The sequence below is a fragment of the Anolis carolinensis genome, chromosome 1 (genome assembly GCF_035594765.1).
Source record: "Anolis carolinensis isolate JA03-04 chromosome 1, rAnoCar3.1.pri, whole genome shotgun sequence".
NCBI classification, from domain to species: domain Eukaryota; kingdom Metazoa; phylum Chordata; class Lepidosauria; order Squamata; family Dactyloidae; genus Anolis; species Anolis carolinensis.
This window is the reverse complement of record NC_085841.1, coordinates 39,658,318-39,683,677: the sequence shown is the minus strand read 5'-3', so window position 1 is coordinate 39,683,677 and position 25,360 is coordinate 39,658,318. Positions and strand designations below refer to the sequence as shown.

The 25,360-nt window shown below is 38.0% G+C and overlaps 1 protein-coding gene across 14 annotated transcripts in view; it reads left to right on the top strand.

Moving 5' to 3' along the window:
* Nucleotides 1–25,360, top strand: part of cdc42bpa (CDC42 binding protein kinase alpha) — a 174,841-nt gene that overhangs the window by 137,039 nt on the left and 12,442 nt on the right. For 12 of the 14 annotated variants that reach the window (XM_062972916.1, XM_062972902.1, XM_016990695.2 and 9 more), the window contains 12 exons: nt 2,233–2,313; nt 3,397–3,502; nt 4,279–4,415; nt 5,156–5,295; nt 5,941–6,022; nt 6,572–6,788; nt 9,514–9,576; nt 10,362–10,955; nt 12,246–12,343; nt 12,777–12,861; nt 17,142–17,265; nt 18,526–18,643. In XM_062972916.1, coding sequence (XP_062828986.1) covers nt 2,233–2,313; nt 3,397–3,502; nt 4,279–4,415; nt 5,156–5,295; nt 5,941–6,022; nt 6,572–6,788; nt 9,514–9,576; nt 10,362–10,955; nt 12,246–12,343; nt 12,777–12,861; nt 17,142–17,265; nt 18,526–18,643 — 1,845 coding nt within the window. Of the gene's footprint in view, nt 1–2,232; nt 2,314–3,396; nt 3,503–4,278; nt 4,416–5,155; nt 5,296–5,940; nt 6,023–6,571; nt 6,789–9,513; nt 9,577–10,361; nt 10,956–12,245; nt 12,344–12,776; nt 12,862–17,141; nt 17,266–18,525; nt 18,644–22,776; nt 22,963–25,360 lie in introns of all 14 variants that reach the window. The other 2 variants (XM_062972925.1, XM_062972932.1) reach the window with 1 other exon arrangement.

The following is a 25,360-nucleotide window of genomic DNA, read 5'->3' as shown; positions in this document are numbered from 1 at the left end:
AAAATTAATACAGTAGAGTCTCACTTATCCAACATAAATGGGCCAGCAGAATGTTGGATAAGCAAAAAAGCTGGATAATAAGGGGGGATTAGGGAAAAGCCTATTAAACATTAGATTATGATTTTACAAATTAAGCATCAAAACATCATGCTTTACAACAAATTGACAGAAAAGGCATTTCAATACACGGTAACATTATGTAGGAATTGCTGTATTTATAAATTTAGCACCAAACTTTCACAATGTATTGAAAAATTGACTACAAAAACACTGACTACTAAGAGGCAAACTGCATTGGATAATACAGAACATTGGATAAGCGAAGATTGGATAAGTGAGACTCTACTGTATTCAGAAATAAGCCATACTATGTTCAGTGGTGCTTTCCCCTAGGAAAGTGTGCCTGGAAAGCACTTGGGGGCTTCCAGGGTTCCCCATCCTGTCATTTTTAGGGCTATTGGGATGAACATGACTGCACTTGGAGGACACATCTACCCCTGTTAGCCCACCAAGTTTCATAATGTTTGGATCATCCTCTGATTTTTAGGAATTTCTTTTCTTTTTAGAAATAAAATCCCTTTAAAAATACCCCAAAAGGTATCCCCCCCCCCACTGGCTCCGCCCTGTAACTTCTCCAGGAGCAGCAGTAGGGGCCCACTACTGGCAACAGCCAAACAATTATTACTAATACTTATTATTATTATTATTATTATTATTATTATTATTATTATTATTTGAAATTCAAAAGGCAGACAGCACAGAGAGAAATATAAACAGAGAACTTGTTTGCAAAGGAATTAAATTATAGATAGATAGGCAGGTAACTAGGTAGGTTCTGAGAATTAGGCTTTTATGTTTGTTTAATAATTACTATTTTCTTTTTAAAGTATTTTATGAAAGAGAGGAGGGGAGGAGAAAAAGAAGCAAAAGTTTGATTAAGGTCTCTCAGAGCCACCCAAATATTTTAAAGAAAACACACCAAGAGCAAAGAGATGCTCTTTCTTTCTCCCAAGTCAACAAATGCACGCGTGTGTGTGCACCCCACCCACCCCACACTTTCCCAACCTCCAGTCCCATTAAATAAAAATAGTCAAGAAAATAAAGGAAAAGCGAAAAGATTCAATGCTAGAGAGAGGGCAAGCCAAGCCAAAAAATGAAGCAGAGTGCGAGTTGCAAAGCAGTTGGACTGAAGCACCTCTCTAGAGCCAGGATGTAACTGAGAGCATTAGAGGCACTCGTCCCACTAAATAGACACAGCTTGTATAAGACAAGTCACAGCGTTCTTCTATTCTTCTATTCTGATTGACCCAACAGGCAGGACTCAGGAAAACCCCATGCGAGCTCATGGCAGCCTCTTCGCATTCTGTGTGATGCCAAATAGCAGAGGAGAAGCCGTGACTGGCTGCCGCATGGCCCGTTTTAGCCAAAGAAAGGGAGCTGAGCCCTTGCCATTATGGCCAGCCAAACAAGCCAGATTGGCCAAAGGGAACTAACTAAACCAAATCCGTGCAAGGACCTACTGGAAAGCCTAAGCTGCAATAGTTATTTGGAAGACAAACATTAAATATAAGACAGGTTTCAGCAACTACATACCACTCTCACCAAAGGCCAAAATACTTTACAGGGGGGAGCAATTTCAGTGAGTTTGTGACAGCCTGAGCTGTTGCAGTAGAAACCTTTTTTCATTATAAGTGATTGGAAGTCATCTTTTATTTTGAAAAGACATTTATCTCGTCCAATCTAGTCAGGCCAAATACATGATAAAACTCTTCCCATGCCTCCTAAGATGAAAGGAACATTTTATTTCAGTTTGGTTTGTTTGTTTGTTTTTATTTTTTGGTAATGTGTGGGAAAGGGTTCTTGTGAACTACATAAACAGTTCTTGGGAAATCTGCAAACTGTACCTTTCCCATGTCTGCCATATGGAATCATTTTTATGCTTGTGAATTGCCTTTACTAAATATAAATTGCTCATTTCTGTCATTAAGCATTAAGATTGATCCAGTGAAATATATAGTTAAATGAAATATATTTGTCAATTCTGAACACAACTATGTTAAGGTTTGTTGAAAATAACTTTAATTTGCTTGAACATTTTGCGAGATAGAAAATATGCATGTTACTCAGAGGAATCGATTCTTTCATTTATTTACTTTTTAAATTCTTCTGACCCATTTTGCAGCAATGTGCACTTTTTGTACCTAAAATAATACTCAATGTATGTGTGTTCAGGTTTCAGATCACCCTTTGCGACCGGTTCATACACCAACCATGAGATCACCATATATTGGTTCAGGACTCTCTGTGCCAAAGGTACCAAGCAAAAATTCAGGATAGAAAGCTATATTAGAACTGCAACCAAATTCTTCCCTAAATGTAGTTACAGCTGTTAATGTGTTTTGGAATGGGAGATACCTGAGGAAGGGACACACATTCGAGGTGCACTTGAGATCCCCACAGTCAGTTCCACGGAATATCTCCATAGTTTAGCACAGTTTGGGTATGAGGATTTAACTTAAGAGGAAAAATCTCCAGGAAGAGAAGATGCAGGGAAGTAAGCTTGACAGTTGGTAGGAATAATACATTCCTCAGCCAATTGCAACTTTGCTTGTTAGAATCACATCCTCAACCATTCCTTTATTTCCACATGATTTGAGTCAGCTCTGTCTAAATACATAGAGCAGCCACTATCATGTCAAGTTTACTAAATAATAGAAGAAGCACAGAAAAGCCACACAAGCACTATTCCTTACCATTATATTAAAGGGATATAAATCACCAATTCAAGACCAAACCACCTTAAAATATTTGCATTACAATTAAGATTGTGGGCAATAGAGTATTTTCTGTAGAGGAAATCTGTGTCCACCCCACTTTCAACTAAAATGAGGATTGGAATTACAGGAAACAAACTTCACATTTTGATTTCTGTGCAGTAATGCATTAGATATTCTCCTGCAGAGATTTTAGAAATGGCTTATCTTTTAAATTTCCAAAAAAAAGTCTGCTCCACAATGAAAAATTAACATGCTCATCTAATCATATAAAAATAAAAATAGTGTGTACTGTACTATTTTTTAACTTTTTTTTAGGAGTTTGAAAGTATTATAAAACCTATATTTTCAACTTTGAAATGTCTCCTTCAAGGTGAGAGCTGACATGGATGAGCTTTCGTTAGAATGCTGATTTTGTTCTATGAACAGTAATCAATAATGGCCAAGCTATTTTAAGACTTGAGAATTGCTTTGAGTTTGAATTGTTTAAAAATCCTAGGTTTTTAGCTCGGCATCATCTTTTAATCTGACAAGCAATTTTTCCATTTAAACATTATATTTTAAAATATTTTTAGCAAGCCAAACACTTGGTATCTAATATCAGTTTCTATTTATTTCACAGCCTAAGGCCCATCAATTTGTAGTGAAATCCTTTAATACCCCTACAAAATGCAATCAGTGCACATCTTTGATGGTTGGCTTAATCAGACAGGGCTGTATCTGTGAAGGTAAGACTTATCAGTTATAAGCAATTCCAAAACTAATTTTGTTAGATTGCAAATAAACATTGGGTCTTCATATGTTCATTTGTAATTGTATTATGATTTTTGTGCCCAGAAACAGAAGGCATTGAAGAATTCAGTTAAAAGATTCAAGAGTTTAGCATCATGGAATGTGTGTATATGCCTTCAATCGACCTCATAGATTTCAGAGGGCTTTCTTAAGAAAGGAATTCTCAGAAGTGGTTTTGCCAGTTCCTTTCTCTGAAATATAGCCAAGAGCACATCCAAGTACTAACCCTGTTTAGCTTCCAAGATTCTGTAAACAGAAAGTGGTGTGATACCAATTTTATTTCAAATGTAAAAGAAAAGAAATATAGCAAGAGATATTCACATGCTTTTGATTTCACATATTGATTGTATTTTCATATAAGGCTAAGAACTAGGCATAGTTGTTTTAACCATAGTTAATGGAACTAGTCATGGCCCAGCTTGTAAAGATTTTCTTGCTTGCCTAATCTTTATCTCCCTCCCTCTCCCCCCACCATCTTCAAATATTAATCTCCTCTCTTATTGCCTTTACAGCAATTAAGGGCTGGCATGACTAGCTCTGCTTCAGTAGTTGATAGAGTTCAACGTAAGGGACATGTGCCAAATGTGAAATAATCTTTTGTAAATCAAGTTTCTGTTAACATATATTTACAATGGAGATGTTTGTAATTCCAACACTTGCATTGTTATTAAAGTCAATGTGCATTTACATTGTGAACCGTTTTTCCTCCCAGTGTGTGGCTTTTCTTGCCATGTGACCTGTGCAGACAAAGCACCAGCTGTGTGCCCAATCCCACCTGACCAAACAAAGGGGCCTCTGGGGATTGACCCGCAGAAAGGCATAGGGACTGCTTATGAAGGACATGTCCGAGTAAGTACTGGAGGAGGAAGTAATAACGTAATATGCTTGGTATGAATTTGCTTGCCTTTTGCAGTATATTTTCTTTCTGAGTATACGAATGAGAAACAACAAGAATTGTCCAGTTTTAAAGTTCAGAATGCTCCCACTTCTACTGCATTTTATAATAGGCATGCATACAGTACCTATTTCAAACTTATATTTTGACTTTACTTTCTTATTTTGGACTGCAAAGCAATTATCCCTAACTAACATGACTAATATTATGGCAGTGGCAGCTGCTGATTGCCATATCAATGAATAGTGAATCCACACAAGATTGCAGTCTGAATTTTAAAGGAACGGTCCAAGGCACTCAGCCCCTTTAAAATTCCAGACTAATCCTGGAGCAGATTAACTGCTCCACTGTCCTGGCCCTTGCCTTCCAGCAACATCTTAAGGGCACGAAGTTGAAGAAGTCTTCTACTGTGTTATGTTGTATCTTGGTTTTTTCCCCCTAAAGCAAGTGTAGGAGCTTTAGAAATGCCAAAAAGAATTTTTAATTAAACATATCCTTATAGGATTTGTGGAAATAACTCATGGCTATTTGAGCCAGTTCGTTTTTCCATGTAATGTCCTCTTGGAATACTTACTCACTGACTGTCCACTTTTCATTTCTAAGGTCAAACAATTACTACAAGTTAAAGTCTTTCATATGCCTTTCTTTACAAATGAATAATATACAGAATTAAATGACAATTAATGTGTTACAGGTCCCTAAGCCAGCTGGAGTGAAGAAAGGCTGGCAGAGAGCACTAGCTGTTGTCTGTGATTTCAAGCTTTTTCTTTACGATATAGCAGAAGGGAAAGCATCCCAACCCTCTGTGGTAGTGAGTCAAGTTCTTGATATGAGGTATGAAGTGTTAATATTTTTAATGATAGCCGCAGGAAGGACTTCCATTTTGAATACACACAATAAGGATTATATCTATGGAAGTTTATATATCTTAGACTCATTACTAGTTTTCACTTTCTAGTAACTACATCATTTTATCAGATATAATTAGAAGAACACATCATTTCCTGTGGTCAAAATCAAATGCCTAAAGTGAAGCATGATTAGGTTGTGACACTGAAGACATTAAGAGTTTAAAGGTGGCCCTTCGTATCATGGTTGTAAATTAGGCAGTATTTTATTGACCTAACTGATAATGAGTCAGGGTTCCTACAACTGGAATGAGATTTATATTTCTGTGTTGGGGGAGAGGAGCTGTTTTCTTGATTTGGTTTTAAATTCACTGACGTCATTGCTTGCTTTTTAACCAATTGTTCAAACAGATATTATAGGTTTTGAATATTGAAGATTTGTATGAATTAGTAATTAGATATTTGTAAATCAGCTCTATGTGTCTCTGCTGAACTGAATTTTTTTTAAAAAAAAACCCTTCTGCTGCATTAGGATAAATTTCCTCAGTAATTAAAATTACTTACTGTTTAAAACATGGTTTTTTGAAAAACATCTTTTTGTCAGTAAACATTTTTAAAATCCTTTTAATAGGGATGAAGAATTCTCAGTGTGTTCTGTCTTGGCTTCTGATGTCATCCATGCAAATCGAAAAGATATTCCCTGTATTTTTAGAGTAAGTAATACGTTATGTTCCAATTATGCTGCATATAATAGAAATGAATGGGTCATTATATCTATATCTATACATACACACACACACACACACACACACACACACACACACATACTTTCTGTATTGAAAGCGCATTGAAAGTCTGGTCATATATATGATTTTCCAGATACCATTTCAGCCTCACACCTCTGCTGAATTACATCGGTATAAGAGAGATTGTCTGGCCCTATATTATCCCCTTGAGATACTCGTTGGGAGAATACAGATTTGAACCTGATCTTCCCATGACACATTTAGTACTCCACCAGCTGGTATATAGCACTAGTTCTCAGTAGTAAAACTTGAAATGAGAATACTGTAAAAATTACTGGCTACAATTTTTTTTTCAAAATGTATGTAGTAGTTAAGCGAAGGGCATCTTTTATATCATAAAGGCCATGGAATCTGTTCCTTTTAAATTTATTTAGAAAATGTATAGTCTGCCTTTCTTCCTAAGCATGCTTCTGTCACATCATACACAAACCTACTACATGTTTATAACTTTTCCAGGTTACAGCCTCACAACTGTCAGCGTCCAGTAATAAGTGTTCAATCCTGATCCTAGCTGACAGTGAGAATGAAAAGAGCAAATGGGTTGGAGTCCTAAATGAATTGCACAGGATTTTAAAGAAGAACAAGCTCAAAGATCGCTCAGTCTATGCTCCCAAAGAAGCCTATGACAGCACTTTGCCTCTCATTAAAACCACCCAGGCAGCAGCAATCATAGGTAGGTATTTTTACTAATCTATAGTGATACTTGTCTGTAGTCTGTAGCCTTTTTGGTGTGTGTTCCCAAACTTCAGAACTCCCTCCCAAAAGAGACCAGAATGGCCTTATCCCTGCCTTCCTTTCACAAGCAAGTTAAGATCTTTCTTTACCATCACGGATTTTGGGGAAGATGGGAGGCTGAAGAGGTTCTGAGTGAGTTTTGGGGAGCATGGTCAGTTTTAAATGTAATTTTAATTTCATTAATTGTATTTTATTGTGTTTTAACTTTATGTCCAAACACTAATATTTAATTGTTTTTTAATAATTATATTTACTTTGTTTTAAACTGTGACAAGATCATGTGGTTCTTAGCTGCCTTGAGTCCCTATGGGAGAAAGGCGGGATATAAATAAAGATGAGAAGAAAAAGAAGGCGATTTGTTTTATTTCATAGTGAAGATGACTTAAATATGTGCCGGAGTTTCCTTCTTCTTGGCAGGAGGTTGGACTGGATAGCCTGTGAGGTCTCTTCCGACTCTATGATTCTATGATTCTATCTGTGAATTTAAAGGCCCTTATTTTGAAGATAATTTATGACTCACTAATAGAATGAAGTGAATAGGATCTGGTGTTTGTTTCTAATATTGCCTATTTATAGATCAGATAAGACGTTGGAACATTCATTTATACAATTTTAAAGTTTTGGGAAAATAGATGAATTATGTGTAAAAGGTGACTGGGGACCCTTTTTATTTCAATATTTTAAAATCAGACATTTTGTAGGAGTTATATCAATGAATATAAGTTGATAATGTTGATTATTACTTTATATATTGACCATGGTACCCTCCTGGGTCGTCTCACTGGGATGTGACTGGGAGGCACTGTTTTACAGTGGCTCCAGCCCTTTCTGGAGGAGCATACCCAGAAGGTGGTGATGGGGGACTCCTGTACGAACCCCTGGCTGTTGTCCTGTGGGGTTCCTCAGGGTTCCATTTTGTCCCTCATGCTGTTCAATATATACATGAAACTGCTAGGAGAAGTCACCCAGAGTTTTGGAGCATGGCGCCACCTATATGCGAATGACACCCAATTCTACTACTCCTTTCTAACTAATGCCCAGGAAGCTGTCCTGACCCTAAACCTGTGCCTGTCATCAGTAATTGACTGGATGAGAGCAAACAAATTGAAACTTAATCCAAACAAGACAGGAGTACTCCTGGTCAGTCGGAAGGAATACCAAGCAATAGGGATCCAGCCTGTGCTGGATGAGGTTGCACTCCCCTAAAGACAAAAGTTCGCAGTTTAGGGGTTCTCTTGGTCCAGCTGGGCCAAAGAGCTGCAGCCAGGTTGCTCACTGGGGGTGGCTACAAGGAGCGGACAACTCCCCTGTTGCTGCTGGTCTAATTCAAAGTGCTGGTTATGACCTTTAAAAGCGTAGCCGGTTCAGGTCAAGGTTATTCTGCTGACTGCCTTCCCTTGTACAAACCTGCCTAGGCACTGAGATTTTTAGGAGAGGCCCTTCTCTTGGTCCCACCTCCATCTCAAGCTCGGTTGGTGGGAACGAGAGAGCGGGCCTTCTCTATGGCTGTCCCTTGTCTCTGGAGCTTCCTGCCCAGGGAAGTCAGAATGGCCCCCTCTTTGCTGTCCTTCAGGCAACAGACTAAAACCTTTTTATTCTGGCAGGCTTTTAAAGAAGAAGGTATTTAAGATCTACTCAGGTGCTGTGGTTTTAACTTTGATTATTTTTAATGGATTTCAACTGAATTTTAGTGCTATTTGTTTTTAATTCAGTTTTAATTTTTGTATACAGTATTTGTAAATGTTTAATTGTGTGCTAATGCTTTTATGTCAAGCCGCTTTGAGTCACCTGTGAGGAGATAAAATGGGGTATTAATAATAATAATCATCATTTATTTCTATCATTTCCACACCGCCCTTCTCACCCGAGGGGACTCAGGGCGGCTTACAAAAATGGCAATCAATGCCAATACACCAATATACAATAAAATAACATTAAAACAGTTAAAACATTTAAATAGCATCATAATATACAATAAACAAAATTTAAACAGTGCAAAATGCTTGTGCCATTCATCCGCCAGATGAAAAAAGCAAGTAAACATTGATGCATGGATATACAATTTAAATACAAAAAATGCAATTAAAATCACATTTAAAATTCACCATCTCCCCCCTTGCAAAATCTCACAACCTCTCTAGCAGTATGTCCTCCAAATGCCTGGCAGCAAAGAAATGTATTTACCTACTTGAGGGAAACTAATTGGCTGAATATGTATCAACTCTGGAAAATAATTGATGTAGTAGTTGACAGCCCCAGCCACTATAGCCATTGGTGAGAAAAACTGGGAGCAGCTGTCCAAAAACATATGAGATTTTCATTATTATTACACTTTGTCTACAGGATTGCATCCTAAACGACTAAGATTTACACAGCATGTTGATAATTATTTTAGGTGAAAGTGGAAGATACTATTGATGCTGAAACTTTGTTACTTAATATAGATTGACAGAAGGAAGATATATTAGGAATTCAAGGAAGTGGAATTTATTCTTAATCCTCTTATCATTTCTGGTTTCTACTCATTTGTAGCTCAGCATCTTGCTGTGATGGTTTTGGTAAAGATTTGTTTATTAAAATGTGTCATTGTTAGAAACATTATGTTCGTGGCATATAGGTCTGGTTAAATATTTTTCCATTTTCTTCTTTTTAACACTTAACAGATCATGAAAGAATAGCTCTGGGCAATGAAGAAGGGTTATTTATGGTTCATGTCACCAAAGATGGTAAGAGAACATGGCTTATGTTTGTAATATGGATAGCGGAAATAATAAACTACACATTCTGTTCTACTCCTTCTAGCTCAGTTTCTTAAGTTTCTAGGATTATTTTTAATAAACGATGACCGCACCACATTTCTCTGTTCAAACTGTTCTCTTTTTTTCTACTTATCCAAATGGTTATGCGTTATGTTGACAGATTGAAATCCACTTTTTGTCTTGTGCATGGCCCCATTTGGTACAATTAACTGAAATGAAAATCCATTTCAATAAAGCCAGCCACTATGGTGGCTACTGCCCCTTATAAGATTATATAAGAGATTATATTAACCATCTCTGTAGTTATTGTAATACACAAGCAATGCCTGCTTTTTCCATTGTCATTAGGTATAAACGTGTGGAAACTTCCTCTCCATTTGCACAATTGCTAGCTTTTCCCTTCTTTTTCATAGAAGCATTGTTCATTTCATAGAAATACCATAATTCATAATGTGCTTACCCTGAAAGAAGATAGCAGAGAGAACTGGGTAAGAGAAAATGAGAAAGGGAGGGAGGATAGTAGAATTGATCTGGTACAGGAAAATGTTGTGACTCTTCATGCTTTGTAGCAAAACAAGGATAATACACAGAATGCCAACAGTTGTTAACAAGGGAACACTGGTTCACTCTTTATATTTTAAGATAGATGGTAAATGTCAGTATGTTTGTACAGTATAACAGTTTCTTCATCATATTACTTGACTGCACATCAATGGCATAGATGCACACTACCTGTGTTTTTATTTTTGCAGAGATAATCCGTGTTGGTGACAACAAGAAAGTTCATCAGATTGAGCTTATTCCAAATGAACAGCTTATTGCAGTGATCTCAGGACGAAATCGTCACGTGCGGCTATTCCCAATGACAGCCTTGGATGGACGAGAAACTGAATTTTATAAACTAGCAGAGACAAAAGGTTGCCAGACTATAGTTTCTGGACAAGTGCGCCATGGAGCCCTTACTTGCTTGTGTGTGGCAATGAAAAGACAGGTCCTCTGCTATGAACTGAACCACAGCAAAGCACGTCACAAAAAGATAAAAGAGATCCAAGTGGCCGGCAATGTCCAGTGGATGGCGATCTTTAGTGAGCGGCTTTGTGTGGGCTATCAATCAGGATTCGTAAAGTACCCTTTGCATGGAGAAGGAAACACACACAGTTTACTTCATCCAGATGATCACACACTGTCATTCATTGCACAACAACCAACGGATGCCATCTGTGCAGTTGAAATCTCAAATAAGGAATATCTGCTGTGTTTTAGCAGCGTGGGGGTTTATGTAGACTGCCAAGGTCGAAGGTCAAGGCAACAGGAATTGATGTGGCCTGCAACTCCTTCCTCTTCCTGTGAGTTCCTACCATTGCATTAATTCAGTGTAGTCTCAGATTTCAATTCATGTCTTAGAAGAAAGCCACATTTAAATAATATGTGTTTCCATGCTTTTTATATGAGGTGATACAACCAAGAGGTTACATTGTTTGTTTGTTTGTCTTTTAATTAAATGATGCTAAATATGATTAGAGATAAGCAACCAATTACCACTTGTACTAAAGATACTCTGTTGTTCGGAAAAAGATTATATTCATATCATGTCTATTTCTCATTAGTATTATACCCCTCGCCCCCCAAAAAGGCCAGACAACATTATACCTTCCTTTATTGCTTCTACAAAAATAGATTCCATTTTTCTGGGGTTTCTGAAAGACCTGGGGGATTCAATTTCTTGTCTGTCTATCTCTGGATAGTCACTAATTCTAAATGCCATCAGAATCTGGAAAGCTGCAGGAATATTAAGCTAGAAGTAAAATGATTAAAATTATTTTTTCTCAGTTGTAATAAATTATGCTTAGTTTATAATCAGCAATAAAATGCTGGTTTCAAAACTTACCTAGTCAATGTATATAGACTTTAAGTTGAACATGGTGCTAGCACTACAGAATCAGTGCAGTGGACCTTTGTTTCCTTCTCCTCCCCTTTTATCCCTTCAGCAGCCCAGAAACCACTTCCAGCGTTTCCCAGAATGGTGTGCCTCTTCACATAAGAGCACCTGAAATTTGAGATCTAACAGAAAGCCCTGTTGCATGTCCCAGCACTTTGAATGATGAGATTGATATTAATGAAACAGGGCTTCCTTTGTAGCAGCACCTCAATAATTAAACTTTCTGCCAAGGAAAGTTATGTGGCCTCCATCTGTTTCGAGGTTACAAACAGACAGATAAAACTGTGCTGTTCTGCCCATTTGAAATTACTATAGTCAACTATGTTTTGAATGTTTTAACATTTGTTATATAAATACCTTATATAAAACAAATAAATAGATTGTCCCCATTCACTAGATTTAGCTACTCCATTTCTGAATGGCCAGCAGTGGATCCTGCCTCAAGTGTTAAAAACAGTGAAAAGCAGATAATAAATAGTTTTTTAAAATAGACTGTAAATTGGATTATATTTCAGTTAGTTTGTTGGTATATGGATTATCACTTGTGAATAATTATTAGAAAGTTGGTAAATACATTATAATTAAAGCTGTTTATCAATTTCAATTTTAATTGGAGAATTTTTTCTTAAAATGGCTATCTCTTTATCTTCAACATACCTGTCAAATTTCTCAGAGACAAATTTGAACTTCTTTCCAGGTTATAATGCACCATACCTCTCAGTGTACAGTGAAAATGCAGTTGATATATTTGATGTGAATTCCATGGAATGGATTCAGACTATCCCCCTAAAAAAGGTAACAAGCAAAATTATATTGCAAATTAAGCATTAGACTAAGGTATTAATGGCACTACACAAGTCTATTAGAATAACCTGGGTAATAATTAAAATTGGTTTATCTAATAGATATAGTGTCTTTTTTTGCAGATGACAAATGTATTATTAGTATTTATATTTATTAACTGTGATTATTACAGGTTATGTTAGCATACCATATCACCATAGGAAAATATGAATAACATGTATAAACAGTTGTTTCAAAATACAATCCTTCGCTTTGAATATTCAGTGCACTATCTAAAACTTCCACCATTTGACATCTGTAGTTAACCTTTCAAATGATCTGTTGTCACATGCTTATTATCCAAGATAGAGTGAACAATATCAGTTTTCCAATCCTGAAAAAGGAAAAGGAAGCAGTCTTATTTTTCTAACTTATGTGCTTTCAGGTACGCCCTTTGAACATGGAAGGATCACTAAATGTCCTAGGTCTGGAAACAGTTAGATTAATATATTTCAAAAACAAAATGGCTGGTAAGTTTGAATGTACAACAGAAATATATATTGTTCTTATCCATTGTGAACTATTGTTTCATTCCAAATTCATTTGTTACAATCCAAATTTGGCCCTTCAGCTTTAAGTGCATCTGAAATTCCCTTAATATTAGAGATGTTAATTAAGGCCAATCATGCATCCAAGCCAAATATAAGTTTAACCTTTCTCTTTTTTTAAAAAAAAAGTCAGTAAGAATAAGTAGTTACAAAGTATCACAGTCAAAATTCAAATATACATAAGATAGAGAAAGTGTATGTACAATCAGCCCTCCACGTTCACATGGGTTAGGGACACAGAACCCCCCATTTAAGTGGAAAAACTGCAAATATCATTTTTAAAAACCCAACATTTACTATACAAAAAGGACAGTACGGTATACAGTATTGTAATTTCTAAGGGGCAATACTAGATGGCTAGAAATGGGGTAGGGAAGGTTAGAAAGCACATTGTCAGAAAGCAACCCTGGAAGCTCCATCCTAGTTCAAGCATGCAGAAGTGTCTGCCCTTTCCAGCAGCCTGCTCTTGTATGTTGCTTTCCTCCCCAGGCAAGCAGGTTAACCTCTCCATGCCTGAAGGGAAGTGGGATACTTTTTCATTATCCATTCCCCATCACACATACACCCCATCCTATCTTGGCTTGTCAACACTCACTTTCCGAGTCTCTTGTAGTGTATCTCAGTCTTACGAGGCTTGCAGAGAGACTGGGAAGGTAGGTGCCATTTATAAATCCATGTGAAAGATGAATTCGTGGATAATTTGTGAATAATTAAATACTGTATATGAAAGCCAAAGGCGCAATGTGGAGGAAGAACTGTACTATGTATAGTACAGGGCTGTTAGTATTTTGGAAATTACTGTAGAGAAGCTACAAATAATACTTTTGGAAAAAATAGTGGCAATTATCCTTTTCGTTGAGAGCCTTCATTTTTCTTAATGCAGTTCAATTATCTTTGCTGATAAACTTCTAAAATGCAGTGTTCTTTCCTGTATGTTTTATTATAATACTAGCTTGAGGACCCGGCAGTGCCCGGGTTATTTGAAAAAGGCATTCGTTGTCTTTGAATGTTATGTATTCCCAGTTTGCAGTGGGTGAACTACAATTCCCAGAATTGTGGGTCAATTCTCCCCAAACCCTGCCAGTATTCAAAGTTGGCCATTTTGGGTCTGTGTAGCAAGCGTGGTCCAGATCTGTCGTTGGCTGGTCATTGCCTGGCTGCAGTGCTCTCTGGATGGGGGTGAACTACTACAACTCCCAGATTCCCGGTGCAATTGTCCCAAAACATCTGTCAATATCCACAGCAGGCAATGTTGAGTCTGTGTGCGAAGTGTGGTCCAGATCTGTTGTTGGCTGGGTTCTATGGTCTGGATACAGGTGAACTACAACTCCCAAAATCAAGGCCCATTCCCACAAACCCTTGCAGTATGTTCAGTTGGCCATGAGGCTTCTCTGTGCAAAGTTTGTTCCTGGTCCATTGTCGGTAGGGGTCACTGTTTCTCTGGATACAGGTAAACTATAACTCCCTTTTCCCCAAACTTGTCCAATATGTTCTATTGGTTATGGGGACTCTTGTGTGCCAAGCTTGGTCCTGGTCCATCATGGGTAGGGTTCAATTGCAGGTGAACTATAAATCCCAATACCTACTACTCCCAAATGTCCAGGCCAATTCCCCTCAAAACCCACCAATATTCAAATCTGGGTATATCAGGTATGCATGGCAAGTTTGGCCCAGAGCCATAATTGTTTGGGTTCATAGTGTTCTGGGTGTAGTTGAACTACAACTCCTCTAAATTCCCCAGTAGGAGTCACAGTGCTCTGACTTGATGCAGGGTGAACAACTTCCATAATGTGGAATCAATCCCCCAAACTTCTCCAGTATGTTCAGTTGGTGCTCAGTTCTGCTCTGTTTGTTATGCAGACAGATTTGAAAGGGAGAGGCAGTGGGCGGTGTCATGCAAATTCCACACCAATGGAGAACCCTGGGATGCCTGCCTGTGGTAGAGGACAATGCAAAATCTAGGATGAAATGGTCCTCAAATGAAAGCATTCCTTGGGTGGTGGGCCGTAGTGTTTGGGGAGAACATTGGCAGGGTTTGTGATACATGTTCAAGGAGTTCAGTGGAAAAGAGTGACTTGGTGGATCCTTAGCACTGGGAACTACAGCCTGTTTATGGAGACCGGAGGCTGTCTGCATGAGCAGACACCCATGCCCCATACACACATACAGGTTTTCACTTTTATTTTAATAATAACTTTGTAATAACTTTATTTTTATATCCCGCTCCCATCTCCCCAGAGGGGACTCAGGGCGGCTCACATGGGGACAAACCCAGTTTCAACATACAATAAAATACAGCATAATTAAACCAATGTAAAACAGGTAAAATAGTATAAACATACAAACCAGCATAAAACATCAACATCAAAACATTAGAACATTAGAGTATGAGCATAATATACAAACTGTAAGATAAAATTCAGCAGACTCTACAAGAGGGAATTAAAGATCTCATTACAGAGTTCAATCAATAAGAGTGGAGTGCGATAAAGTGCAGGAGTTGTGGCAACTAATAACTAGATATTTTAGATCTATTTAGATATATTTTAGATATAGATATTGCACAAAACATGTATTGTATACATTCATTTTAGTTTTAAAAGCCTAAATGGTCTTATCCTTGGGACAGTGTAAACACTGTGCCTTAATTCCAATTTAAAAAGGAACTTTACCCTTCTCTGAGTAGAGTGGCAAAAGGTGAGAGCTTCATATATCCTGGGAGAACTTAAAAGAAGCACTGGCCCCTTCTACTCTCTCCACTTTAGTGCTGCTTCTGGCCATTCTGAGTGCCTAGGAAAGTTTCAGCAAGTACGTAAATGCTGTCCCTTTGAGAAGACACTAGTGCTCTGCAGAATGACCTTCAACTTATCCACAGGTCGTATCAGAATCCCTAAATTTGGGCCCAAAACCTGACCTTGATTTATTCATAAGGTCAACTTATACACGAGTATAACAAGATAATGTTTGGTGTTTAGCTTACAGAATAGAAGGTTAAGAGGAAACATGATCACCATGTTTAAATATTTGAAAGGATGTCATAAGGAAGAGGGAGCAGGCTTGTTTTTCTTCTGCCCTGGAAACTAGGACTCAGAGCAATGGGTTCAAATTATAAGAAAGAAGATTCCACCTGAACATTAGGAAGAACTTCCTGACTGTGAGAGTTGTTCAACAGTGGAACTGTCTGCCTTGGAGTGAGGTGGAAGTTCCTTCCTTGGAGGCTTTTAAACAGAGGCTGCATGGCCATCTGTCAGGGGTGCTTTGATTGCGCTTTTCCTTCATAACAGGATTGGACTAGATAACCCGTGTGGTCTCTTCCAATTCTACGATTCTGTGATATTAGATAAACAGTTATCTTGCTTATACCTGCTTGGCCGTTGAATTAAATTTTCTCAGGGCCAATCCTCTAATCACATCCTTTTGGTACAGGTGTATGGTTACACCCTGATTGAACCTACCATTGAAATGGAGGGGAAAGGAGTTGCACTATCTACCCCCCCCCCCCCCCCCCCAATTCTTCCATAATGCTTCGGTTATCATTTCTGTTTTTGTCATTTCCTGGTATCTAAAAGCACAATTACTGAAGTCAGCACCATAGAATAATTGAGTATCATGTATTAACTCAATATCAGGGATGTAGATTTGAGAAAAGAAAGGTAGATAAGCATTTCTCTAAATGCCCAGGAAACCTCCTGTAGCTCCTTTCCCCAATTCATAATATAGGTAAACATTCACTTGAGCCTCATAGGATAAAAAACACTAAGAAAGGGCAATTTGGAATGCAAAAATAAAGCAGAGATGAGCCTGACTGCAGCCTTACATCATTATTGGCTCAAATTATTTTCCTGTAGCAGCTGCTTTTCTTTTTGAATGATAAGGTATTAGCATTGTGGCTCATTACTATTATTATTATTATTATTATTATTATTATTATTATTATTTATATCCCACTTTTTCTTTCCATACAGAGACTCATGTAAGGGATAATTAAGGGGCAATTAGCGTCTGATTTGCAGCGATAGCAACAGAGTTTGGGTTTTCTGATTTATTCTTCATATTTTATTTATGTGTTGGTTTGACATAATTTCCCAGAGGCTCTGTTGATAACCTTGCAGTATGAGAAAAATATACAGCTTAATATATTTTTAAACATTTTATTCCCTATTTAATTGGAAATCTATGGGGATGTTTTTATGTTTCGCTAGAGGGTGATGAGCTGGTGGTTCCTGAAACATCAGATAACAGCCGGAAGCAAATGGTCCGAAATATCAACAATAAACGGCGTTATTCCTTTAGAGTGCCCGAGGAGGAAAGGATGCAGCAGAGGAGGTCGGTATTCAACCTGTATTTGTCTTCTGTACATGCCTGTAGGCCCTGAAGATGTGTTTGTCCACTGTCGGCATGGTTTTGTTTATTAGAAAAAGGCAGTTCCTGAGCCCCATGTTTAGTCTTTTGTCTCTCTTTCCTCACATTTATTTTTATATATAATTTGTATAAATGCCCATCTGAATATTTAAGTCCATTTTAAAATCAAATATTTGTACAAAACAATTATTGTAATTTGGAATGCATGCCTCCACATGTTGTGTATATATATGTACATTTGCGTGTGTGCATATGTTGTATATATTAAAGATTGCTAATAAAGTTTTACAAAAGAGGATTACATTGCTAATGAGGCATACATATTATTTTCAGAGTCTAGTATTGATACTCTTCTTCTTGGGTCATTTTCATTCCATTCTCTGTAACGTATTCAAAAATTCTGATGTTAAGGGTTTCGTCCTTGTAAGCTAAGTCTCACATAGTTTTCAAGCCTTGTCAACATTTATCTAACAAGAGACTCACCTTGGTGTTTCATAGTGTATGAAAATATTCACAATGATAACTTAAAGAGAAAAATATCATTTAGCACAGGTCAAATATTCCACTGCTTCTAGACACTCTTCAGTGTTTGTACACAAGAATCTGCAAATGAATCACACACATTCAAAAACTGGAGCTACTTCTTTCCAACATGCCAGCTTTTTTCCTGGTGATTCTGCCAGGCGATCTGTTCTTTCTATTCAGCTTAAGAACCATAGTTTTATGCATTCTATCTCTCAAAATTACATTGTACCACGTTGGAACTTTTCTCTACCTGCTTTTACAATTATTGTGGAGAGTAAAATGTGAAGGGTAGTGCAATATACTTCTAATTCTTCTTTTTCTTCTGTCCTTCATCTCTGCCTCCATCTTTGCAGCACCAGAGCATCACTGAGCCTGCTTCTACAACTTTTGTTGAATGTTGTGTCAACTCCCTCTCCTAGTACACTCTTGAGTCTCAGTATCCATATGGACTTTTAACAAGGCATAGGCTGTTAAGCACTGGAGCCAAATCTTTCTCACCCTTTCCCTTTTCATCAGACTGGCATAGGATCAGCATCAGACATCAGAAGTTTTTGTCCTTTTACATTTGGCCAAATGTTTGGCTTATTGATTAATGTTTTAGAGTAACTCATATAAAACTTAAATAAAGCATACATTCCATTAAAAACAAACAAAACATTTAAAAACCAATATACCTGACCTGAATATCTTCTCTTGCAGGGAGATGCTACGAGATCCAGAAATGAGAAATAGATTAATTTCTAACCCAACTAACTTTAACCATATAGCACACATGGGCCCAGGAGATGGTATACAGATCCTCAAAGACCTGCCTATGGTAAGCGTATTAGAGCATAACCACAACAGCAAGTAGCATATATGTAAAGAAAATAAAGTGAAGATTTCAATATCAAATTGTACTATAGATTAAGGACTCCGTTTTTTGTGAGATTCAAGCAAAGGCTGCTTTTTATTTTGCCATGTAATTGTCCTGTCTTGCTCAGTAATGTCTGTTCTTGCTGGCTCTCAGTAGTCTTGTAACGTAATAACCTCAGATATGCCACAGAGTTGGACGTAATTCTCATATTTTCATAATTCTCTGATACTGAAGTCTTTGCCCTGTTGTAGTCAGTGCAAGGGCTGCCACGTTAATGCTCAGAAGAACTCGAACAATAACAGAAGGAAATGTCTCAAGCAAACATGCTCAAATGAAAAAGAATGATAAATTAATACAAATTAATGAATCATAGTAGTGGGATTTCTTGGGATGTAGTAAGGGAAATAAAAATCATGTCTAGGTGCATTATTTTAAGCAATGTCAAAATACACAGTTCAAAAACATTAACAAGCATGAATCACATGTTTTCTAAAACAATAAAATACTAGGAAAATGACAAAAAATCAACTTAGTCTACATTGTAGCTGTAGCTTTTAAGCAAAGTAGCCTTACATGAATAGCAAACTAGATAGACTTTACAGTGTACATTCTCCAGCTGTTTGTGAACCTATCACAATTTTCCCATGTCAACAAATCTGTGAGTTCTTATTAGAGAAACCATCCTATTTAACTGCCAAACAGTCTTGATTTCTGAACAACCTCCTGGCAACTTTTTGTGCCCCCACCCAAAAAAAACTCAGACATTTAAAAAAATGTAGTGCACCAGTTTAGTGGCTAAAAAAACACAGCCAGTTTAATTAGCATAATTTTATAAGCTAAGCAAGGTATATGCAACAGTTATCCTGAGAAATTAGATGGCACTCACTTAAAAATAATGTGTGCTTTGACTCTTAATTTTTTAAAAGGAACCATCTCCTCCTCTGAGTAGAGTGGCAGAAGGCAAAACTTAGTCTATCCCAGGAAAACCTAAATACACCAACCCCCTTTGATCTCTCAGTAGTCCTTTGAGAGGAAGCACTAAAGCGCCATCTCCACCACAATTTTCCTAAAGGCCAGAAGTGGTGCTGCAGTAGAGGAAAGGATCAGTGCTTCTTTTCAGGTTCTCCTGAACCTAAACAAACTAAGCTCATGACTGGATGAGGGCAAACAAACTGAAACTTAATTCCAACAAGACAAAGGTCAGTTGGAAGGCATACCAAGGATTTAGGGATCCAGCCTGTGCTGGATGGGATTACACTCCCCCTGAAGACACAGGTTTGCAGTTTGGTGGTCCTCCTGGACTCAGCGCTGAACCTGAAGGCCCAGGTATCTGTGGTGGCCGGGAGGAACTGTGCACAGTTAAAACTTGTGTGCCATCTTCTCCCATTCCTTGAGAAACCAGATCTGGCTACAGTGGTGCATGCCTTAGTTACATCCAGTCTGGATTACTGTAACGTGCTCTTCATGGGGCTGCCTTTGAAGAGTGCTCAGAAACTTCAGCTGGTCCAAAGAGCTGCAGCCAGGTTGCTCAATGGGGCTAGCTACATGGAGCAGACAACCCCCCCGTTGAAGCAATTCCACTGGCTGCCAGTCTGTTACCAGGCACAATTCAAAGTGCTGGTTATGAACTTTAAAGCCCTAGGTGGTTCAGGTTCAGATATTTGTCCAACCTCATCCCTTTGTACAAACCTGCCTGGCCCCTGAAATCTTCAGGTGAGACCCTTCTCTCAGTCCCACCTCCATTGCAAACTCTGTTGATGGGAACGAGAGAGCGGGCCTTCTCTCTGGCTGCCCTATGATTCTGGAGCTCCCTGCCCAGGGAAGTCAGAATGGCCCTTCCCTGCTGTCATTCTGGCAACAGACTAAAACCATTTTATTCAGGCATGCTTTTAATTAAGAAGGTGTTTAAGATCTAAGCAGAGGTGCTGTGGTTTTAACTTTGATTATGTTTTGATGGATTTTGACAGAATTTTTAGTGCTGTTTATGTTTAATTCTGTTTTAATTTGTGTACAGTATATTTGTATATTTTTAAATTGTGTGCTAAGGAACTTTGTAAGGAACTTGATATATGATGATAGTGTAATATGATGTACTCTGATAGATCATGCAATCCTTGTGGCAATACATTTTCTCATTGTGAATATCAGCATCTAACTGAACAGTGATTTCATGGAATCAACAGGGTGAGAAGACACTCTTTAAAAGGCGAGAGTATTGACACCAACACAGGGCAAAGTGGAGGCTTCCCATATCTCAAATGTGAAAGTTATAACAGTTCTTCAGTAGAGTGTTAAATTTTTTAGAGTTGATTTTCAATATCATTGTCCGTGTTAGGGAGGAGAATAGAACCAAACATCTTCCTGAAATGAAGATTTCTTTTTCTTTTCTTAAAATAATCAGTGTGCAGACAGGGATTTAATTTATTAATACAAAGATCCCAAAGTTACTGGGTGGGGGTATATAATTAAAGACACAATTTTGAAACATTTTCCCACTGGTGGGACTGTGTATCAGATGGATGAGTACTGTATTGGAGATAGGTATTGTGTTTATAAAAAAAAACAATGAAAACTCCTTTTAATTCCTCTGTTTTCTTTTTAAAAAAAATAACGAATGGGTATATTGAAGTTCATTTTTCTAAGATACTATTGAAATACAGTCTTAATAATAATAATAAAATAAAACTTTATTTTTATACCACTCTATCTCCCCGAGAGGACTCAGGGTGGTTTCCATCGTAGGTAAAACATTCAATTAGCCTGTTCTTGTAAGCCGCCCCGAGTCCTAGGGGAGTGGCGGCATATTAGTCTGAATAATAAATAAATAAATAAAATTATCAGAACAAGAAATATACAATACAACCATAATAAAAACATCTACACAATTACTGTTAGTATAACATATTCATTTAAAATTAAAAACAAAACTGCCTGAACATCTTCTACCACTAGATGGGGGAGTCAACATAAAACAAAACATATTCTGTTTTCTAAAACCATATTTAATATAATTGTCTATTCATGTGAGTGTAAGTATGTTTTTGAAAAGACCAGATTTTCTATCCAGATAAAAACTGTTCTGAAGGTAGTTCCTCAGTACTGGTTCATCATACACATCTTTTTATGGCAGTACTTAGCTAGAATTTGGTGAGTGGAAACAAGATTAACTTTACGTTGTAAATGACACTTTTTCTTATGAAGACACTTCTGTGTAGACTTGTTAAGTGACCTAAATATACTGGAAGATTATATTACCCAGGCATATAGGCAAGAGTGTCACACATGAACTTTCCCAACTGGATTTATACTATATTTTCCAATGGGTTTATATCCAGTCTAAAGGATTCTGCTTGCTGCACAAGAATGTCTTTGTAAGCTGTACATTTTTTGAGCTAAACCAGTGTTAGTCTTGTGCTTCCTCTGTTCGAATGTGGAGATGTGAAAACAAAATCTGTGCAGCCTGAGCTTATCTGCACCATTCAAGATTCTGGTGACACTGCAGAGATTCCAAACACGATACCATTCCCTTTTCAGTCAGTTATTTTATCCTGGTGATAAGCAGGCCTAGTTCTTCATTGACGCCGCTGAAACCGCCGCTTCGGGCGCAGCCCTTCCTGGGCGCACCCAAAGCAGCAGCGGTGGCGGTGGTGGTGGCGGTGACCATTGGGTCGCTCGCCACGGAACCAGGAAGTATTTTGTATTCTCGCGATATTTTACGAGATCTCGTGAAATATTGCGAGATTTCTGCGAGATCTCGCGAGAATACAAGCTACTTCCTGGTTCCGCAGCGAGCGACCCAATGGTCGCAGCCTGCCGCCACCGCCAGTAATTTTGGGGTGGGGGGCGTAATTTCGGGGGGGGGCTAGGTTGTCTTACAACCTGAAAAAACCTAGGGTCGCTCCTGGTGATAAGCAAAAAACTACATAAGAGCCTCTAGAAATGACTTGCATAATATGCAACTGATGTGCCTGTTGATTTGCTCCTATCACTTTTAGAGGTCATGTGGTCCATAATTTGTATTCTGACATCACAAGTGACATCCTTCATTATTCTCTCTTTCTTTCTGTTTCTGTCCTTTCTGTTGTCTCTGATAGCCAGCCCCCCCTTCTCCATCCCCTCATCATCACTCCTGTCTCATCTCTTCTCCAAGCAACTTTGAGCACATCTATCACATGACTGTTAATTCAGCTGAAAATTTCCTCTCCCATGATTCCGTAAACCCTGCATATCCCCCATCTCTACACTTTCTCCCTCGTACACCAGCCTTTATGAATCTAAGGGTATGAACTGCTCAGCCAGGTGTTCCTGCTACTAACAATGTGTGGTGTTATTCTTCTCCCTCCCTCCGCCTTTTCCTCCCTTTTTTGCACCTTGCTAATATTTGAAGAGATTTGAGCTTTGCAGTTGGTTTTGTTTGCCTCCATATACTTTTGCATTTTTCCTATTCCAATATCTACTTTTTTCAATTCCTGAATAAAGGGTCCCCAGACACAGAGGGAGGATTCTACTAAGTAAGGTCAGGTTTCTATCAATATAGACGCTCTTAACAATTTCCCTCAAATATTTGGGATTCAAAATATCTCTTGTAGCCTCCCCCAAAGTTTTTTGGACAAGAGCCACTACATGCTGGCATCCTTCATGCTGTCAATTAATTCTCCATTCTAAAGGACCTTGCGAATCAGCACATTGAGACGGGCAGGTATCATGCCTCAAGAGTTCTTGAGATACGGCACTGGCTTCTCCACTATCGCCTCATCCACTGAGGTCAGTGGACTCATTTGGGTAGAAATAAGGGATGTTTTAGGGTTCTCTGGAAAATAGGAATCACAGAGGGAATAGAGAAATTTGATTATTTGTGTCCAAGACAAAATAAGTTATGGGGCCTAACCAATGGGAGTGTAGTATTAAGTTCCAAAAGAAATGGGAATGAGATGTTATTTGTGTTATTAGGGGTGCTTCTCTCCAGCCTGGGAGGTAATTGCTGCTGGTAATCTGCTGTGATTCTGCTCTGGCTGCCTATTCCACATTTTATTGCATTATGCCTTTATTTTTTCCTAATGCTTTTAAATAAACTGTACTGAAGCCATTGGTGTGGGAACTGTGTTCTCATATAAAAAGGTGCACTGGCAAACTCACACCAAGAGTCTAAAATGACAAGACAACCATGCGGAGAGTTGTAGGAACTCTTTATGAAATGAAGCTTGAGGCTGAAGTATCCAGTTCTGCATACATGAAAATACTACAACAGATTTAATCCATGAACCTCATTGGTGCATCCAAGCAGTTCTTTATAACCTTCCAGGATCTTATGGATGATTATGGGGAGCCTGTTGCTCCATGCCAAGACCTCGTGGGACTCAGCACCCATCTCATAGAACACAGCAATGGGAAGATTATTTGAGAAGCTCAGCATTATGGCCCAACAACATTGGGATACAATGCTTTCTTCTTTGGGGTCTTCTCGCCACAAGTTAAGAAATTCACAGAATGGGGGAGAGGTGAATTAAAAGAGAGACATCCCATGAATCTCTGCAGTCCTGAACAGATAGCTAAAGCCAGGCAAGTGAGCAGCCTCCAGTTTTGTTATCATGTCTGTACTTTCTCATTTATCGTATCTGATCCACCTGACAGTAACCTGGACTCATATTAGTTTTATTGCAAATTCTCCAAGGACTCAACACTATTTGTTTCCCTATACCAAAATGAAACTATTTTCCAATAAATTATCACATATTTGTTAGATTCTAAATAAATAATCAGAACTTCCCTTTTTGCTGCAAAAATAATGAATTGGCATTTCTGCTCCCGCTCAGTCAGCTATACTCAAATCTTTTAGAAAGGTATTTAAATGCTGTTGATAGAAAGGGTATAAATTGTGATAATAATTGATAAATACATTTCTTCTACACATTGAAATATATTTAGTTTGATTGTGGATTCTTTCTCTATTTCTGTACTTGAAACTGGTTATAAATTATGTAGTCTGTAATGAAACACTGCAGTTAGGCTTTGCTGCCATTTCATGGTTTTGAACTACTGTCAAAAGAGTATAAAGTTCACTTGTTATTTTTGATTCTCATTAACCATACCTATGGGCAAAGGGTCTATTTAACGGGAGAGGGGGCAACAACACTTTCTTTTAGGAGGAAAATAATAATTGGATGGACAGCAATGCTAAAATAGTTCTCATTGAACTCAAGCGCCATTATAAAAGTGGTAAAAGTGTGCCTGCTGGTCACATGCATTCCCCAAGGCCATTTTTGGGCCACCTAGCATCCGTAGCATTTTTTATATAGTGAAATTGCCTTGTTTAGCAAATTTTAAAATAAAACTATTCCAGTGTTAGATCTTGGGGAGATCTTTCTGTTTCATGTCTTCATTTTAAAAGCCCTCTCAATCATAAACATTCTGAGGAGACAAAAAAAATGACCCAATAGTTTGAGAATTACCTCTGGCACCCCTTAAGCAGTGTAGTAGCATTTTAGTTTTATTAATGTCAGGGCATTTCTTAAATATTGTGGGTTTGGGGCAGAGTGGGGGTGGTCCTCAAAAGTGTCATTGGGATATCAATGTGCCTCTGTAACTCCTGGCCATTGCCCATCCCTTGTTTATTGATTGTGGTTTTCAAATCTGTTTCATCTGATTGTAGAAGTGTTGGCTACCTCTGTTCTCAGCTAC